Source organism: Amblyomma mixtum, chromosome 1 (assembly GCF_055824585.1).
Source record: "Amblyomma mixtum isolate Tamu chromosome 1, ASM5582458v1, whole genome shotgun sequence".
Taxonomy (NCBI): Eukaryota; Metazoa; Arthropoda; class Arachnida; order Ixodida; family Ixodidae; genus Amblyomma; species Amblyomma mixtum.
Window position 1 is genome coordinate 44,291,580 of NC_143012.1, and position 17,643 is coordinate 44,309,222.

The 17,643-nt window shown below is 46.9% G+C and overlaps 1 protein-coding gene and 1 long non-coding RNA gene across 2 annotated transcripts; one reads left to right on the forward strand and one right to left on the reverse strand.

Annotated features, from left to right (window-relative positions):
* Nucleotides 1-2,285: 2,285 nt before the first annotated feature.
* On the reverse strand, nt 2,286-7,288 carry LOC149366188 (uncharacterized). Its single transcript, XM_089553631.1, has 3 exons — nt 6,990-7,288; nt 5,127-5,220; nt 2,286-4,808 (listed from the first exon to the last, which is right to left on the reverse strand). Exons 1-3 carry the CDS (start codon nt 7,140-7,142, stop codon nt 2,371-2,373), a joined length of 2,685 nt encoding a protein of 894 aa, XP_089409757.1. The 5' UTR covers nt 7,143-7,288; the 3' UTR covers nt 2,286-2,370.
* A 225-nt stretch (nt 7,289-7,513) lies between these two features.
* LOC149366189 (uncharacterized) lies at nt 7,514-13,935 on the forward strand. The gene is made up of 3 exons (XR_016283626.1): nt 7,514-7,926; nt 8,733-8,913; nt 12,977-13,935. It is a non-coding gene; the product is annotated as an uncharacterized LOC149366189 (long non-coding RNA).
* The last annotated feature ends 3,708 nt before the right edge of the window (nt 13,936-17,643 follow it).

Sequence of the window (17,643 nt, forward strand, 5' to 3'; positions counted from 1 at the left end):
AGACGTTGGGGTATCACGAGCAGGAGCGGAGGGCCATCGGAGCGTAGGTTTTAGGCGATACAAAATGCCATTCTGGAGCACATAAAGGTTCAGAGACGAAGATCGGTTTGCAGAACGGATGCCATCAAAGATAGGTCGTAAAGATGAGTCATGGCGCTGTTCGTTGGCAATATCGGCAAGATCAGAGATAGCTAAGAGGCAGGGCAGGGTCTCAGCGTCCTCTAGGTCAGGTGGTTCCACAGGGTATCGGGATAAACAGTCAGCGTCCTGGTGATGGCGCCCTGACTTGTACACGACGGAGTATGAGTATTCTTGGAGGCGCAATGCCCAGCGACCAAGGCGACCGGTGGGATCTTTTAGTGAAGACAGCCAACAGAGAGCCTGGTGATCAGTGACAACAGCGAATGAACGGCCGAACAGGTAGGGTCTGAATTTAGCTACTGCCCAGACAAGGGCAAGACACTCGCGCTCAGTAATGGTGTAATTTTGCTCTGCGGCTGAAAGTAGGCGGCTGGCATAAGCGATGACTCGATCTTGACCCTGTTGACGTTGGGCTAGGACGGCGCCGATGCCATATCCGGAGGCGTCGGTGCGAACCTCTGTGGGAGACGACGGGTCAAAATGTGCTAAGATGGGCGGAGTGGTCAGCAAATGGACGAGGGATGAAAATGAGTTTTCTTGAGCAGGGCCCCAGGTAAAGGGGGAGTCGTTCTTCAGAAGATCGGTGAGGGGACGAGCGTTGCCGGCAAAATCTTTGATAAAACGGCGAAAATACGAGCACAAGCCGACAAAGCTGCGCACATCTTTCAACGACCTTGGAAGAGGAAAGTCCTTCACAGCTTGAATTTTGATGGGATTTGGGCGTACACAAGAAGCGTCAACGAGGTGTCTGAGAATAGTGAGTCGACTGTAGCACTGTGCTGGGCTGGAGGGGGCGTGTAGTGGCTGGGCTGTTCGTCGTCGCGGTGGGAGCTGAGAGGACGGTATGTGCTGCGACGGGACCAATAATTTCGACAGTGGCGGGAGATGTGGCCAATGCGGTGGCAGTGGAAACAAATGGGCCTGTCGTCGGTTGTCCGCCAGTCGTTAGGGTTTCGGCGTCGTGGAGTGAAGTACGAAGGTCGTCCAGGAGCAATCGCAGTGATTTCGGGTGGTGGTGAAGACCGTACAGGACTGACGGGCTGGAAACCAAGGTTGGCAAGCTCTTGGCGGACGACAGCTTGTACCAGAGAGATGGTGGGCAAGCGGTTGTCGCCATCATGTAGATGCAGGGGGGCAGGGGACAGAGCTTCGAGCTCGCGTCGGATGATGCGGGTCACATTTTCTGGGGCCGCTGGAGTTTCCCGTTGTCGCAGGTCTTCACATGAAGAAGTCGCAGCCGTGTTGGGGAGGCGTGCGTACGGCTGGCTAATACGCCTGCTTTTGGCTTCCTCGAAGCGTCGACATTCCTTAATAATTCCGTCGACTGTAGTGCAGCTCTTGTATACGAGCAAGTTGAAGGCATCGTCGGCGATTCCCTTCAACACGTGGCCGACTTTGTCAGACTCGGGCATGTTGGCGTCAACTTTGTGACAGAGGGCCAGCACATCTTGAATGTACGACACATAGGACTCCGTAGATGTTTGAGCTCGGGAGGCGAGGTCTTTCTTAGCGGCAAGTGTTCGGCCGAGCGGCCGTCCAAACAATTCGCGGAGTTTCTCTTTGCACACGTCCCAGCTGGTTAGATGGTCTTCGTGGGTCTCATACCAGACCCGGGCGGTGTCTTTTAGATAGAATATTACATTTGCGAGCATAAGGGTCGGATCCCAGCGGTTGTAGGTACTCACTCGCTCGTACATGTTGATCCAGTCGTCGACGTCAGTGTTGTCGGTACCAGAAAATGTCCCAGGGTCACGAGGGGGAGAAAGAACGAGTGATGTCATGGCCGGGGCTGAGGTTTGCTGGGAGGCGTCTTGGGTCATGATGAGTGAAGGCAACTGGCGGCCGATACGGAGCTCCGTCGTCGGTAGACGTAGGGGAAAGCCGCACCTCCACCAAATATGTTGCGGGAAAGAATATATTTACAAATATTTACAAATAGAGAAGAACGGCTGTGAGCGGCACCGAGAACACAGTCCGAACTTCGTTGTCGTCTTCCACTCTTCCCACGCTCTTGGTCGTCGTCTACCCGCTTCAATATTGTTTAAAACCATGAAAGTTGTTTATTTGCCCCGAAAAAAAAATATTTCAGGGTACTTTGAAGGCATGTTTGCACAGATCATCCTTGTCTTCAGAACCTGGAGTCAGTGCAATTTAGGACACTTATTAGGTGTAAAAATAGGAACTCTGCTAATGCTAGCAGCATGAGTGTACTTCAGCATGGATAGAAGCTTAGTTTAAATTAACTCCCGCACACGTCTTGCTTGCGTGACCATTGAGACGAGCTTTCTGAAGGTGTCGGAGGAAGATGCGCAGTCTCAATCTTGCGTACCTGTCGGTCAGCGTTTTCCGTATTTCTTCATCATGGCTTGCGCAGAGCTTCAAGCGCGGTTGGTATGCTTGCTTGCAGCAGACCTTTCCTAGGTATGCTGTAAGTGAGCGGAGAGGTGACTTCATTGTCACTAGTTTGCCTGTGCACCATGAGTTTATCCCTACAAAGTGCTCCTCGTAGATTTTGAGCATGTGCATCACATCATCACTTGGATAAATTAGGTTGTCACCTTCTGACACATATTCCTTCAGAGCAGTCAGAGAGGCATGTTCGTCACTAGCACATCCCAGTAGGGCATCCTCGCATTGCTGGCAGCTGACAGACGGCAAGATTCCTTTCAAAATGAAGCCTCCTATGTAGTGTAGAATGCTGCACTCTGTTGTGGACAGTTCTTCAATGAACAGAATTTCTGAGTCATTTATCTCATCAGCTTCCACTTCTGTCCTTTGTTTCTTTGCCTGGGAGAGAAGGTCGACCAGATATTCGCGGTCATCGAGATCGTAGCTCGTCGTCCGTGGGGTAAATAAAAACTGGCCCACGCTCACAAGCCTCAGAGCGCATTTCATATCATACGCACTGGGCACAGGTTTTCTTAGTCGAACCACCGAAAAGAGGTTCTCCAGACAATCCTGTAAGAGTCTGCTGGTAAGAAAAAAATCGTACCCCTCATTTCCCAGCAACACTTCTTGGAGGTGGATGACAACGGTTGTTGCAATGAGAAGGCCAGCTTGGCATGGTTTCCACAGTGATGTGGACCCCATTTTCGTACTTCTAATGGTCTCCATTGCCGTGTGCAACGTGCCTAGGGCGGCATAATACTTGGCCATACTCCTGCGACTTAAGGCCATTGTTGGGTTGCGAGACGACATTAGAGAATACCATTTGAAAATGAGCTCCAAAAACCATGCAGTGGTTTCAGCTTCTTCTTCAATTACAGATGCTCTTATTAAAAACCGAATAGCAGCTGGTGCTTCGCGGAAGAACTGAACAGCAACACCAACTTTCATTTTCGTGAAGTGGCCACTGCTAGTGTGCACCTCGCATAGGTTGGGCGCTACCTTGAGCTCGTGCTCTGCGTCATAGTCGAGCACAGCCTGAACATGCTCGAGTTTGACCTCCGATGATGGCAGGTTGTTCTCCTTTACAGTGGCGTCACTCAACGTAAAAACTGATGAACTTAGTAACTGTCCTCTGAGATTTTTGAGAACGTGTGCAGGGTCAGCCGTGAAAAACAGTTGCTTTCCATCCAAACATGGGTGTGGTATAGAGCACACAGTTGAGGAGTTCCTGTGGCTTGAAAAGCCAAATTCTCGCCACATCGCTCGATTTGACGCACCCATATCAGATGTCACAACGCGAACTCTGAGGGACACCTGGCTGCATAATTGAACAAGCTCAAGGACATAGTGTTTGAGCACAGAGCCCTCTACGTGATGTCCGGTGAATTCGTAAGCGATCACCTGTTTCCATCTCTGATTTAAACCGCCTAGCATGAACACTAACGCATGATTGGCAGGCTCGTCAGGCTTTGGCGGTAGCGTCTTTCCTCCAAGGAGCGCATCTTCAGCACGATCCAACTCATATCCACTTGAAATCTCCATTTCATCCAAAAAAAGGATGCAATCTTTCTCCACCTCCTCCATGGCCATTGCCTTGCACCGCATGACGTCAATCACCTCGTGAAGTATCCCCGGAAGAAACTTCAAACCTTCGAGCCTGCGAGTCAGTGTCCTGTTTGACGGAAGGGGATATCCCAGCTTTCTTAGCGTTTCATATCCAGTTGTCCCGCAAGCGAACTTAATTTGAAGGCCTTGCTTGACCGTTTCAGGCGTCCAGGAATTGCCCCGGTTGTTGCTCCTAGACAGAGCACGGAGCTGATCTTCATTCAGGAACTTGACATTTTTTAAAAAATTCCTGATTTCGCTTTCAAGCCTCTGAACTTGATTTTTGAGGCCCTTAATATTGTTTCTGGCGGCAGCATGATGGTCCTGAAGGTCTGTGTATTTCCTCGTGATGTCCGCTAGCTGCTTCTTCAGCTCTGCAGAATACGAGGAAGCAGTCTGGGTCCCACTAGGTTCGCCGGCTTGCTCTCTCCTGTCTGCATCCTGAACCTGCTGTGGACACTCAGCAATGACATTGCTGACCTGGAACGAGTCCATTGCGGATGTCTCTTCCTGAAGCGGAGGTCTGAATTGAGACTGCTCCGTGCTCTCAGAGAGCGTTATTCCTTCACATGACGAGCTGCTTGCTTCCACGGGGGTCGCATCTGATTTATCATTTGAGAGCGAGATCTCTGAAGCCGCTCTCTCCTTCGGTGCTTTTCGCTCCTTAGGTGAAGCTGCAACATAAAAAATATGCACTTTAAGATCGGTTTATTCGACCTAACGAGCTAGTACATTCTTTTCTACAACAAGCAAGATGGGGCCAAGGATCACATCTTTTCTACAGTGTACTCTTGAGAACGCACATAAACTGGAGCAAGCATGTTAATGTTGTGCACTACCGTGCACGAACCCGACATTTCCAGAAGGTTAAAAATGTTTTTTTTTTTTATTTAATGCTATCCACAAGCATGTTCCCGAGACGTTCGCTTGTAAGCAATGCAGGTAACAATAGCTATATAATACTTATCCGGACTTTAGAGATAACAACTTACGTCTGAATGAAAAAAGAGTTGGAACTGCATTCGGCTTCAGCTTTTTCCATCCATCTGAACGATGCTGTTCAAAGCTGCTTGGTTCAAAGTGAGCCTGCAAATGAATGTGTAAGGTTGAGGCACATTAGCATTTTTGTTTCACTGTAGATGATATAGACAAAACCAAGTATACCATATAACTGGTATGCCCAAAACTTTGTAGTATAACCAAGTGTGTCATAAATGAAACTTTGTTTTACACTTGCTTGACGGAGAGCATCCGTAGAACACCCAGAGCGAGATTTTATTTACAGACCCCAAGTATAGATAATCAAGACAGCAACGTGCGAACAAAAATTCCAGTCATCATGAATATGTGCTCGCAGCAAACAATGCAGGTCATAGAGAGGAGGGGGTGCATGTGCTCTCAAGGACAGGGTGCGAAATAAGTGATAGCAGGTACCAAGAAAAGCCTATGCAGAATGCACTGAAAAAGTGAAGCTTTATTTTCGCATGCATGACTAATCGAACAAATTCACTTTTTCTCAGCTGTTATAACATTTTTAGGACAGTACCACTAATTTTATTTGTAACAAGCACAGGGGCACAATTATGCCAGCGGCTTTCCGCGCATCTTATACCGAGCAATGAAATCAATTAGGTGGCATCAGTGATGTGAGCTGAAGTCGGTACACTGTTACGGCTGTCGCTAAACGTTTTAATGCGAGGGCAACTCTCGCATTCCTTGGCTCGTTGTGCGAAAAGCCCGCCGTTGCCGTGGCAGGAATGCGTGGCAAGCACCCCCCCCCCCCCCCCCGTAATTAACCCGGGCGGGCGGGGGGGTTATGACGAGTGTATTGTCGCCGCGGGGGTGACAATGCACAAGTTTAAACCTGTCGGCGTGTTGAAGGACTGTAGAACTTCTTGCTGGGCGAGTTCGTGCATAGCTTTCTTGGGATCGAGCATAGCTTTCTTGGGAAGGAAGGAGCGAGCAGACAGCGGAATATTCCTGCAGCTACCGAGTGCATTAAAAGGAAAATCCCCTCGGTCAACATCAGCTGGCCCTCAGTTTTCGGAGAGCGTGGTTGCGGTGCTATGCCGTCTTCACCGTCTGAGGTTCAATCACTCGCGTCCACATCACCACTCGAGACAGCAAAGCGTGGCCGTAGGCGGCAGGGCATGGTGAGAACTCCGCAAATAAAACCCAGCTGAGAGATCGCAATATGACCGATTTGTCATCTCGCTTTGTCGCGACCTCATAATAAGCAACTTTCGGAGCCTCGCAAAAATTACGTAGCCGCACTACACATTGCAGTAGCATTTCGCCGCAGCCCTACACTCAGCAACAAGTAACGCTCCCGCCTTTACACAACATAATGATTGCTTAGGAGCCCACATAATCGAAATAGACTGCACTTTTCCTTTATTTTACTATGAAGGGGAATTGTGTGCGCCATTGTGAAGAGATTTCATGTTCATTGTTTCAAGTTAAAATGCAGTCAGTGAGTCAGAAGAGAAGGCGCACCAAAAAGGCCTCAAGCTTTTTTCAGCGAGAAAGTCTCATTCGAAGGAAAATACTCGAACAACGCCCTTTTTTTTCAGTCTGTCTCGTCAAGTGAATGCGGGCATTTTTGTTTTCTTAGAAGGTGCGGAACTTTCCGGGCAGCGATACTCGTTCTGTGAGCAATCTAGTTTGCTCCCAACATTTGCCACACAATCCCTGTGCACGAAGTTGCTAATCCTCAGCGGCACTTAATTTCAGAGCGATCATATTTACATGTCCCTGTTCAGACTTTCCACACGTTCTCTCAATAAAAATGAATCGCGTACCTCAACGGCACGCACATGCGAATCCTTTGGCATACGAAGGAAAGTTTTACTCACGCTGCAAATGCACGATGTGTTTGTCGGCTGCCACTTGTCGCGCTTGGTCTTTACTGTCCAAAGCAGCCTTCTCTTAGGGTCCCTCGGGAACTGAAACATTCTCCATCCCTTTCTGGAGTGGTTGGTGCACTGCGGCACACAACAACCCGGCATTTTTCGATGTGCGCTACCGGTCAGCACCAAGAGAAAAGTCGACAGAGCAAACGCACGTGTTACGGCCGCCGCGCCGCCGCAAGAAAGGGCATGAAAATGGCCGCAGGTGGACTGTCCCGGCCGAGGAGGCGGCACTCGCCCTCCCAAAGGGTGACCTCACCCTAGAGAGGGCGCGCGCGCATCGAGGCACCCTAGCTGCGGCTTTCCTGGCCCCAGAGGCGTCGCCTGTAGCTGCCCGGCATGCTGCCCGGTTTTCCAAGCTTTCGTTCGCAGCGCCGCCAGAAACAGATGGTTGTGAGTAGTCGCATTTTTTCACCGCAACCATTCCAATTTGCTGACTTTGTAATTGAAATAAAATATTTTGTCGTTTAATGCAACAAGTTTGTGGCAAAAAGGGCTTTATCAATTCTTTTTTTAACGCGTGTAAAGTTAGGCGACATTAGCGCCACCTTTCCGTTCGCTGGCGGCGGATTGCGAGTCTCATGTTGGCCGCGCGCTACACTATCTTTTTTAGGACGCTGAAACGACTCTTTGTTGGCGGGGTGCGACGGTTGTGATGTGGGTGCGTTTCTTCAGTTTGTTTGTGTTAAATGTGCGGCCTCGTTAGTGTTGTGGTAGTGTGACTGAACTCGGAAGGTGACAGATGGCTCCAGTGCTGCGGAAGACGTTCTTACGCGCACGCAGTGCTCAAAAACTACTCTCACGTACTGCACGCAAACACGCCGAGAGCGGCCGGCGCCCGATGCCCGATAGAAGAAACGGCTTGCCGTGAACGTTGACAAATGTAAGTACAGAACTGGAAAATGACTTCTGCGATGTGTCGGGGGTATGATTGAGGGCTGCGAATGCATATGGGTTGGTCTTCACGTCTTGTTCGCAGTGAGGTGCAAAATGCGGGCACCACGCGATCGTTTGCAGAGAGAAGGTGTTCTGACACGCTCGCTTGCCAACTATGCAACTTTTAACCCGCCGCCTCACGCTGTTTGCGTCAGCTCCTCGACGCAGGAGTTATGTGATAGAATTTGGTTGCACGCCGAGAACTATGGGGTGCTGCTTGATTCGTTATTCCGACTGAACAGGAGCAGCGCGTGAAAAGGAGACCATAAGAACGAAAAGTGCTTGTAGCGGCGTGCGTCTTTTGATTCTGCTGCCTGAGTGTTTGCTGGATAAGGAGCATTGCCCGTTCTACGTCGCAGTCACATCAAGTGCTGTGTTTCTTGATAGTTCTGGTCAACGAAACGACGATTAAAAATAGCAGAACCATTCCATTGCAGTGCAGCTGAGGTAATCGCACAATGGAAGGTTTGTTGTCATTTTATTTTTTTACGTTCACTACATTTATGTCATTCCCCCATTTTCAGTCTGAAGCGATAAAAGTATAACGTGATTCGCGAATAATAGCTTTAAGAAAAGTATGACAAGCTTTGTAAACCATTTTTTTGCTAACTATTGGAGGCATAGCTAATTAATAATTAGCCTCCACTCATGAACACATTGGACTGAACAGCTAGAGGTTGTAATGGGATGTGCCTTTTGTGATGTTTATGAAAGCATGGCTCTAATGCAGCCTTTCTTCAAATGCACCCGCAGTCAAGCCCTGTACAGCTGCTCCACCGGTATCATCACGCTACTTTTGCACCAGCTTTCATCTGTCATCGAGCCAATGCTACCTCAACCAGAGGCAAATGACATCAAGACCTGCTGGTTCAGCCTATCAGCCATTGACACTGGATATCAAGCATGTGCCACTTGTAAAAGCATAGGTAGACAAGTGGGTATATTTTCCTTGTCTTTTTTAGCCTGCCAAAAATCTTCTGGTCCAGGCTCCCTCTCTCTTTCGTTTTTTTTTCTTTTAAAAGAGGACCAAGAGAAAGGGAAAAGATATTGCGGGCGTCATGAAAGCACTCCCCTAGTCAAGTGCATTGTGTTATAGTGTGAAATGCTTTCTATAGTTTTTTCCCTCATGCCTCTCGTGCTTGGAAATCTTGACCACTGTATAGACCAAATTAAAACAATTATCTGCTTCATGACCTTTATACAGCAGTCTAAAAGCAGCAAATAAATTTTATAGGTTTGCTTCAGCAGTACCTACCTCTTACAAGGTATGGCATGTTTGAAGTGAACCAGTGATGTGATAGGCATGGCCTAACGGGCAATGCATAATTGAATATTGGCGTTCAAGTGGAGCACTCTGCTTTAGAAGCATATTTGTTGCTAGCATCAATAATTGATACCTTACCAGGTTATCCTTGCATTACATGAAACCCTGCAAAGCTTATATTTTAGCTGTACAGAAGAAAGGTGCTTATTCGATGTGATGAGCATTGCTGAGGTTTTCTTTCACACTCCCTTTGTCACAACTGACTGCACTGTACAGTTGAAATGCATTTGGAATTGAGTATTGGTGCATTGTTTTTTTTATTCATGCCGACGTTCAGTTACTGATTGCATTACACTAGCTGAGCCTAAGTCAACAAATATTGCTGTGACCTTAACAAGACCCCTGGCTTTACTTGAACCGATGCATTTGATGTTGCCTTTCTCCCGTGCCATCAAGGTTTGTAATAAGCTGTGTAAATAACTTATTTTCTTTCTCGAGGTATTTATTGCTGCAATTAGTGACAGGTAATTTCCTAAAGAACAACCTAAGTGCACATTTTTATCTTCTTTGGAACACTTGTTTGCTTGTTTCCCTTGTATTCTTAACTTAAACAGATATGAGCAGACCTCAGCACTAGAGGGATGTGCTGCGGGACAAATAAAAAACTACCAGTCCAGCTGCTTCCTTAGGGGCACGTTTCTGAGGCTTTTATTGCTTGTAGTTCTATGCAGCTTTACTTACAAGTATTGTATCTGACGCAGTGTGTGCCTTAATATTTTGATTCATTTGCTTTAGAGTGTGCCACTCTTGCCCTGACGAACTTGCTCACCTTTGTACTCTTTGTTCATACATTTTCCCCTAACGCCTGGTATAGCTCCAAATGATACATTATCTACAGCAACATGTGCATTATATTGTAATGTCTTTGTGCCATCACTTTTGAAAACAAAAGCTGCCTGAATTTTTGTGCAGACAAATCAGAAACACAAAATAATTTTGATATTTTATGGCCTGCATGTTATCTTCATATGACTGGAATGCCTAAATATCTCTTCATGGTAGCCTAATTTGGTCATCATCATCATCAGCCTGACTACACCCACTGCAGGGCAAAGGCCTCTCCCATGTCTCTCCAATTAACCCTGTCCTTTGTCAGTTGCCGGCACTGTATCCCCGCAAACTTCTTAATCTCATCCGCCCACCTAACTTTCTGCCGTCCCCTGCTGCGTTTGCTTTCTCTTGGAATCCACTCCGTTACCCTTAAGGACCAGCGGTTATCTTGCCTTCGCATTACATGCCCTGCCCAAGCCCATTTCTTCTTCTTGATTTCAACTAAGATGTCATTAACCCGCGTTTGTTCCCTCACCCACTCCGCCCTCTTCTGATCTCTTAACGTTACACCTATCATTTTCCTTTCCATAGCTCGCTGCGTTGTTCTTAACTTAAGCTGAACCCTCTTTGTTAGCCTCCATGTTTCTGCCCCATAGGTGAGTACCGGTAGGATACAGCTGTTGTATACTTTTCTCTTCAGAGATATTGGTAAGCTACCAATCATGATCTGAGAGAATCTGCTATATGCGCTCCACCCCATTCTTATTCTTCTAGTTATTTCCCTCTCATGATCCGGATCTGCGGTCACTACCTGCCCTAAGTAGACATATTCCCTTACTACTTCCAGCACCTCACTACCAATTGCGAACTGCTGTTCCCTTGCTAGGCTGTTGAACATTACTTTGTTTTTCTGCATGTTAATTCTTAGCCCCACCGTTCTGCTCTGCCTGTCTAACTGGTTGATCATGCTTTGCAGTTCTTGTCCTGAGTGGCTTAGCAAGGCAATGTCATCAGCGAATCGCAAATTACTCAGGTATTCTCCATTAACTCTTATCCCTAACTGTTCCCATTCCAGTCCCCGGAATACCTCCTGTAAGCAGGCATTGAAGAGCATTGGCGAGATCATGTCTCCCTGCCTGACACCTTTCCGTATTGGAATTTTATTGCTGACTTTATGGAGAACTATAGTAGCTGTGCAATCGTTATAAATATCTTCCAATATTTTCACATAACACTCTTCCACACCCTGATTCCGCAATGCCTGCATGACAGCTGAGGTTTCCACTGAGTCAAATGCTTTCTCGTAATCAATGAAGGCTATATATAGGGGTTGGTTATATTCTGCGTATTTCTCTATCACCTGATTGATAGTGTGAATGTGGTCTATTGTCGAGTATTCTTTACGAAAGCCTGCCTGATCATTTGGTTGACTAAAGTCCAAGGTTGTCCTGACTCTATTAGCGATTACCTTAGTAAATACCTTGTAGGCAACGGACAATAAGCTGATTGGTCTGTAATTCTTGAAGTCCTTGACGTCTCCTTTCTTATGAATTAAGATAATGTTAGCGTTCTTCCAAGCTTCTGGTACTCTCGAGGTCACAAGGCACTGCGTATACAGGGTGGCTAGTTTTTGTAGCACAATCTCTCCTCCATACTTCAACAAATCTGCTGTTACCTGATCCTCACCAGCTGCTTTCCCTCTTTGCATTGCTCCTAAGGCTTTCTTTACTTCCTCCTTCGTTACTGGCAGGATGTCCCATTGCTGTGCTCGACTGCCTCCCTCAGTAACTTGATGATTACATTCGCTACTGTATAGATTTGTGTAGAATTCTTCGGCTAATTCAACTATCTTATCCATATTGCTGATGACATTGCCCTGTTTGTCTTTTAGCGCATACATCTGGTTTTTACCTATGCCCAGTTTTCTCCTCACTGATTTTAGGCTACCTCCGTTCCTTAGAGCATGCTCGATTTTCTCCACGTTAAACTTTCTTATGTCGGCTACCTTGCGCTTATTTATTAACTTCGATAGATCTGCTAGTTCTATCCTGTCTGTGGAGTTAGAAGTCCTCATGCTTTGGTGTTTCTTAATCAGATCTTTAGTCTCCTGAGATAGCTTGCTGGTATCCTGTCGAACCATCCTACCACCTACTTCTGCGGCGCACTCTGTAACGATAGCTGTAAGATTATCATTCATTGTTTCAACACTGCGGTCGTCTTCTTCAGTTAAAGCGGAAAATCTGTTTTGCAGCGACAGTCTGAATTCCTCTACCTTCCCTCTTAATGCTAACTCGTTAATAGCCTTTCGCTTCACCAGTTTCCTCCATTCCCTCTTCAAATCTAAGCTAACACGAGACGTCACCATTCTGTGGTCGCTACAACGGACCTTACCGAGGACCTCCACATCCTCTACGATGCCAGGGTGTGCACACAGTATGAAGTCTATTTCATGTTTAGTCTCACCATTGGGGCTCTTCCACGTCCACTTCCTGTTTGCTCGTTTGCGGGAGGTATTCATAATCCGTAAACTATTTCTATCTGCGAACTCTACTAATAACTCTCCCCTACTGTTCCTAGAACCTATGCCATAGTCACCTACCGCCTTGTCTCGAGCCTGCCTAATTAGGTGTAACACGTTAATGTCAGTTCCTGTGAATATCATTCAGTCTTCGAATGTGGGGGCAGAATTGAACACAACAGCATGTTATAGCTTTTCCTTGTTCAAGGACGCATTACATTTAGTTCTAGTCTTGTGACTGCTGCTTATGCTATTACTCAGCAGCCTTATCAAACTCACTCGGAGTGCTGCATTTTAGTGCACATTTAACTGATTGTTGCTGCTCCGTGTTTGATTCTATTAGAAGTTACTATAACTGTATACTTTGAATGTTTTCTTGTGCAGTTCTCTTGCTGCTGCATTCTGCCATGGAGAAGGCTACCTGTTCGTGCACACGTCTCATCACTAGGACGCTACCTCTTCCACTGGTGATGCAGACAAGTAACGACAGGGTCAATTGGAGAGGCATGGGAGAGGCCTTTGCCCTGCAGTGGGCATAGTCAGGCTGATGATGATGATGAACAACAAGCAGGCTGCCTGATATTGAGGACAAGTGTCAGGATAGTGCACCAACAAAGTCGCTTAAGCATTTCTGTGCTGATGCATTTTTATTAAAATCAGCTCATAGCTTAATATCTACATCCATGGGGGCATTTAGCATATGTTTGGCATTTGTTTGACTTTTAATTCGCTAGTGTTTGCAGCCTTTAATGTTGGTCTTAAGACAGTGTAAGCATTGTTTCACTGTGTGGGATTTTTTAGCTGTTTTGGAGAGATGTGTGTGTATGCATGCAGTTTTTTCCACGGGTTTGTTATGTGGCTCATGGAACTTTCATGTTACAGAAGAAATTATTTCGTTTATGTGTTGTACAGGAAAGCGTGCAGTATTTATATGCACCAGGTGTTTCAGGGAAGAATAAGTAGTTTTCAAAAATATGGCTTTTGCTGCATAATATTACCAGTGTTAGCAGACACCAGAAAGCCGGTGAGGTGTATTTAGTAAGCTGGTTAACTAATTTCTGATAATTAACTTTTTAACTAACACAGGTTTGCAACTGGTTGCAGTTAGAGACTTTTAGCCAGTTGTTCGTAGTAGCCATATCAGTTTCTGGAATGTACAAAACATGATTACTTTCGCCGCTGTGGCTCGACAAAATTTGGCTGCATCGTGCGAAAATACATGCGCTTTTGAAAGCACACAGGGAAAGAAACCCCTCCAGTGCATGTAACTGCTACAAATCTCTAATGGCAACTAGACGCCTAACTCTGATAGTGAAGGAATCATATTCTTAGCAGTAAGAAACACACAACACCAAGACACACACACACACAGGACACCCGCTAGACTTCAACTATCTTTACTGGACACTTGTACAACATAAATATGTATCACTGAGCACACGCAGGTGCCTCGTCATCCGCAACAGGTCTAACTACGCCCTGCCCTCTCCTGCAAGGCATACGGTTGCGCCGATAAACAATCTCTTTTTCTGCCAACACCAGGGAGGGAGTGCTTACACATGTCACCCGCCTCTTGAATACGAAAGACTTCGATAATTTTTCTTTCTTTTTTCTCGGCTCCCAGGCCTTTCGTATTCAAGAGGCAGGTGACATGTGTGTAAGCACTCCCTCCCTGGCATTGGCAGAAAAAGGGATTGTTTATCGGCGCAACCGTATGCCTTGGAGGAGAGGGGAGGGCGTAGTTAGACCTGATGCCGATGACGAGGCACCTGCGTGTGCTCAGTGATACATATTTATTTCGTACAAGTGTCCAGTAAAGATAGTTGAAGTCTAGCGGGTGTCCTGTGTGTGTGTGTCTTGGTGTTGTGTGTGTTCTTACCGCTAAGAGTATGATTCCTTCAAGCCGTTACCAACTAGCCCAACTTAATGTTTTAACAAAGTTTCTGATAGTGAAAAGGTTTATTAATACAAATTAGCTAACCAGCTTATTACGTAAGACTCTTCACAAGTTTTCTGGTGCTTGCCAACACTGGTAATACTATGCTGAAAAAGACATACATTCATCTCAAAATACCTGTTTTTTGAAAATTACTTAGTCTTCCCTGAAACACCTCGTATATATGTAAGAAAAACCTAACGGGATTTAATTGACGATGTTTTGGTTGGAGGGCCAGTCGTTTTCAAGTGTACTACAGCATTTGAAGCGCACAGCTTTTGTTTCGAATGCTATACTATACTCGAAAAAGGCTGGTCCTCCAGCCGAAACATCGTGAATTAAAACCTGTTATGTTTTTCAATTGCTGTGTGTCAGTCATTGTTACTCAGAGGGAACTGAGGGGAAGCGTGCCGAAGGCAATATTCTGTTCCTCTATTGTTCTCCATAAAATATTTTGATGCATCATGCATGTGTTGTAGCGCGTATGTACACTTGTGCACAATAAATGTAATAATTTGCATTTTGCTTCTATTATTCTTTAAGCACTCCAGGATAGTGTTCACAAAATGATTTTGAAGTGATAAAACTATGTTGGTAAAAGTGTTGTACTGTGTAGTTAACATACACTTTTCCAAAAGTTGATGTAGGAATTATACTTTCTTCGTACTTGAGTCTTTTGAATAACTGTGGCCAATTGTCGGAAGACCGTTGATAGGGTGTTGGTAGACATTGTCGGTATGTGGTTGATAAGAAGTGTAAAGACTTTCTATGTACTTGAGTCTTTTGGATAACGGTGGCCAATTGTCGGAAGACCGTCGTTAGGGTGTTGGTAGACATGGTCGGTATGTGGTTGATAAGAAGTGTAAAGACTTTCTATGTACTTGAGTCTTTTGGATAACGGTGGCCAATTGTCGGAAGACCGTTAATAGGGTGTTGGTAGACATTGTCAGTAAGGGGTCAGTAGGAAGTGTATACAAACTCGATAAGGGGATGATAGGAAGTATAAAGACTTTCTATGTACTTGAGTCTTTTGGATATCGGTGGCCAATTGTCGGAAGACGGTTGATAGGTTGTTACTACAATGTACAAAGGCGTTTAAAAGACTTTCTATTCAATGTTGATAGGTTCTATTAACAATTGTCGAAAGACTTTCTAAAGAATGTTACTAAAAAATTTTGTAAGGGTGGTCCCCGGTGAGTGAGTGCGCGGGCTGCCTCATGGGCGGCTTCGTTACCTGGCATGCCTTGGTGGCCGGGGACCCATATGATTGAGCGATGAGTTGGATCGCCGTCGCGAGTACTGCGGTGTAAAATTTGGTGAGCGAGTGGAGTGATCCAACCGAACTCAAAGTTACGACAGGCTCCGCGAGAGTCTGTGAGGATGAATTTAGAGTCGGGATGGGAGGCTGCGAGGGCGATCGCCACCTCCTCCGCATGCGTTGAGTTGGGCGCTCTGAACGAGAGGCCGTCCACCTGTTTTCCCTCGTGTATGACTTCAGCCGTGTACCATTCCCCCCTGGAGCGGTAGGGGCCTGCAATGTCGACGTAGAAGACGTGTTTCTTTGAGCCATAGTGGCGGTGCAGGGCATTCGCCCGCGCCTGGCGCCGGCCATTATGGTCCTCCTTGTTCATCTTAGTCCGAAGGGGTCGAACGTAGAGGGCGCTTCTCCACAGTTCTGGCACTCGAACCCGTTCCATGGTGTGGTGATCATGTCTGATATGTAACCGGTCCAAGAGGCGGCGACCGGACACAGTCTGGGCGAGACGCGTGTATTGGTTAACGAGATGCGCCTCGCGTAGTTCTCGATAGGTGTTCACCACCCCCAACGCGAGAAGTCGCGCGTTGGAAGTGGATATCGGGAGGTCGAGGGCTCTCTTGAAAATTTTGCGGAGTACAATCTCCAAGTGATCTTCGTCATGTTTCCGTAAGCGGAGGTAAGGAGTCGAGTACAGTACTCGACTTGTTACGAAGGCATGCGCGAGCCGCATCGCATCCTTACTTCGCAACCCTCCTCGCTTGTTAGAAACGCTGCGAACCATTCGGCCCACCTGGTCGCCGACTTTGCGGAGTTTGGCAAGAGTTGTGTCTGCCTTACGATGTTGATTAATGAAGAGACCGAGTATTCGTAGCTCCTTCGCTTCACGGATGGGGCCGCTTGCGAGAGAAAGCTGAACGGAGATTTTGCATTTCGGAGAAGATCGAATATGCACAAATTCAGACTTGGACGGGGAGCACTGGAGGCCGCAGTACGTGGCATAGGGGTCAACTATGCTCGCCGCTGCTTGCAGGCATTCCTCCATCTCTCCTATATTTCCCGTAGTGGCCCAGATGGTGATGTCATCGGCGTACAGCGCGTGCTGAACACCGCCGACAGCCGCCAGCTGTGCCGGGAGATACATCATAGCAATGTTAAAGAGAAGCGGGGACAACACAGCGCCTTGTGGTGTGCCCCGCGTTCCCATCTCAAACGGGCCGTACTCGGTCTCTTGTATACGTATATAGGCCAAGCGGTCTGTTAAGAAATATTTGATGTAATTGAATGTACGAGGACCACAGTTAATCTCGCTAAGGTGTTTTAGTATGACGCCGTGTTTAACATTGTCAAACGCACCCTTGAGATCGAGTGCTAGGACTATTTTGTCCTTGTGTGGGTGTTCTATGGGTTCGAGAACCTCGTGATGAAGCTGTAAAAGGATGACTTGTGCGGACTTACTGGGTCGGAAACCGAACATGGTGTCGGCAAAGGAGTTCTTGCTCTCGAGATATTCTGAGAGGCGGTCACGGACCATCGTTTCCATCAGTTTTCCTACGCATGAAGTGAGGAAGATGGGCCGGAGGTTGTCTGTGTTTACTGGTTTCGCCGCCTTTGGGATAAAGGTTACCAATGATGTCTTCCAATCCGGTGGCAACGAAGTATCCCCGGTCCAAATGGCGTTAATATATTCGAGTAGGGTTTCGTATGCCCGATCAGGAAGGTTCGCCAATAATTTGACTGTGACCTTATCCCTCCCGGGCGCCGTCCCCCTGCGCATTTTGGCAAGAGCCGCGCGAAGGTCGTGAAGCTGGAAAAGTTGATCCAGTTCCGGATTATCGCAGCCTGCATACGAATAATCCT

Excerpts from the sequence above, each read along its gene's own strand:
- LOC149366188 (XM_089553631.1), bottom strand. The coding sequence starts at position 7,142 with ATGCCGGGTTGTTGTGTGCCGCAGTGCACCAACCACTCCAGAAAGGGA. Across the intron at positions 5,221-6,989 it reads ACACATCGTGCATTTGCAGC|GCTCACTTTGAACCAAGCAG; the intron begins GTGAGTAAAACT and ends ATTCATTTGCAG. Across the intron at positions 4,809-5,126 it reads AACTCTTTTTTCATTCAGAC|CTTCACCTAAGGAGCGAAAA; the intron begins GTAAGTTGTTAT and ends TTTATGTTGCAG.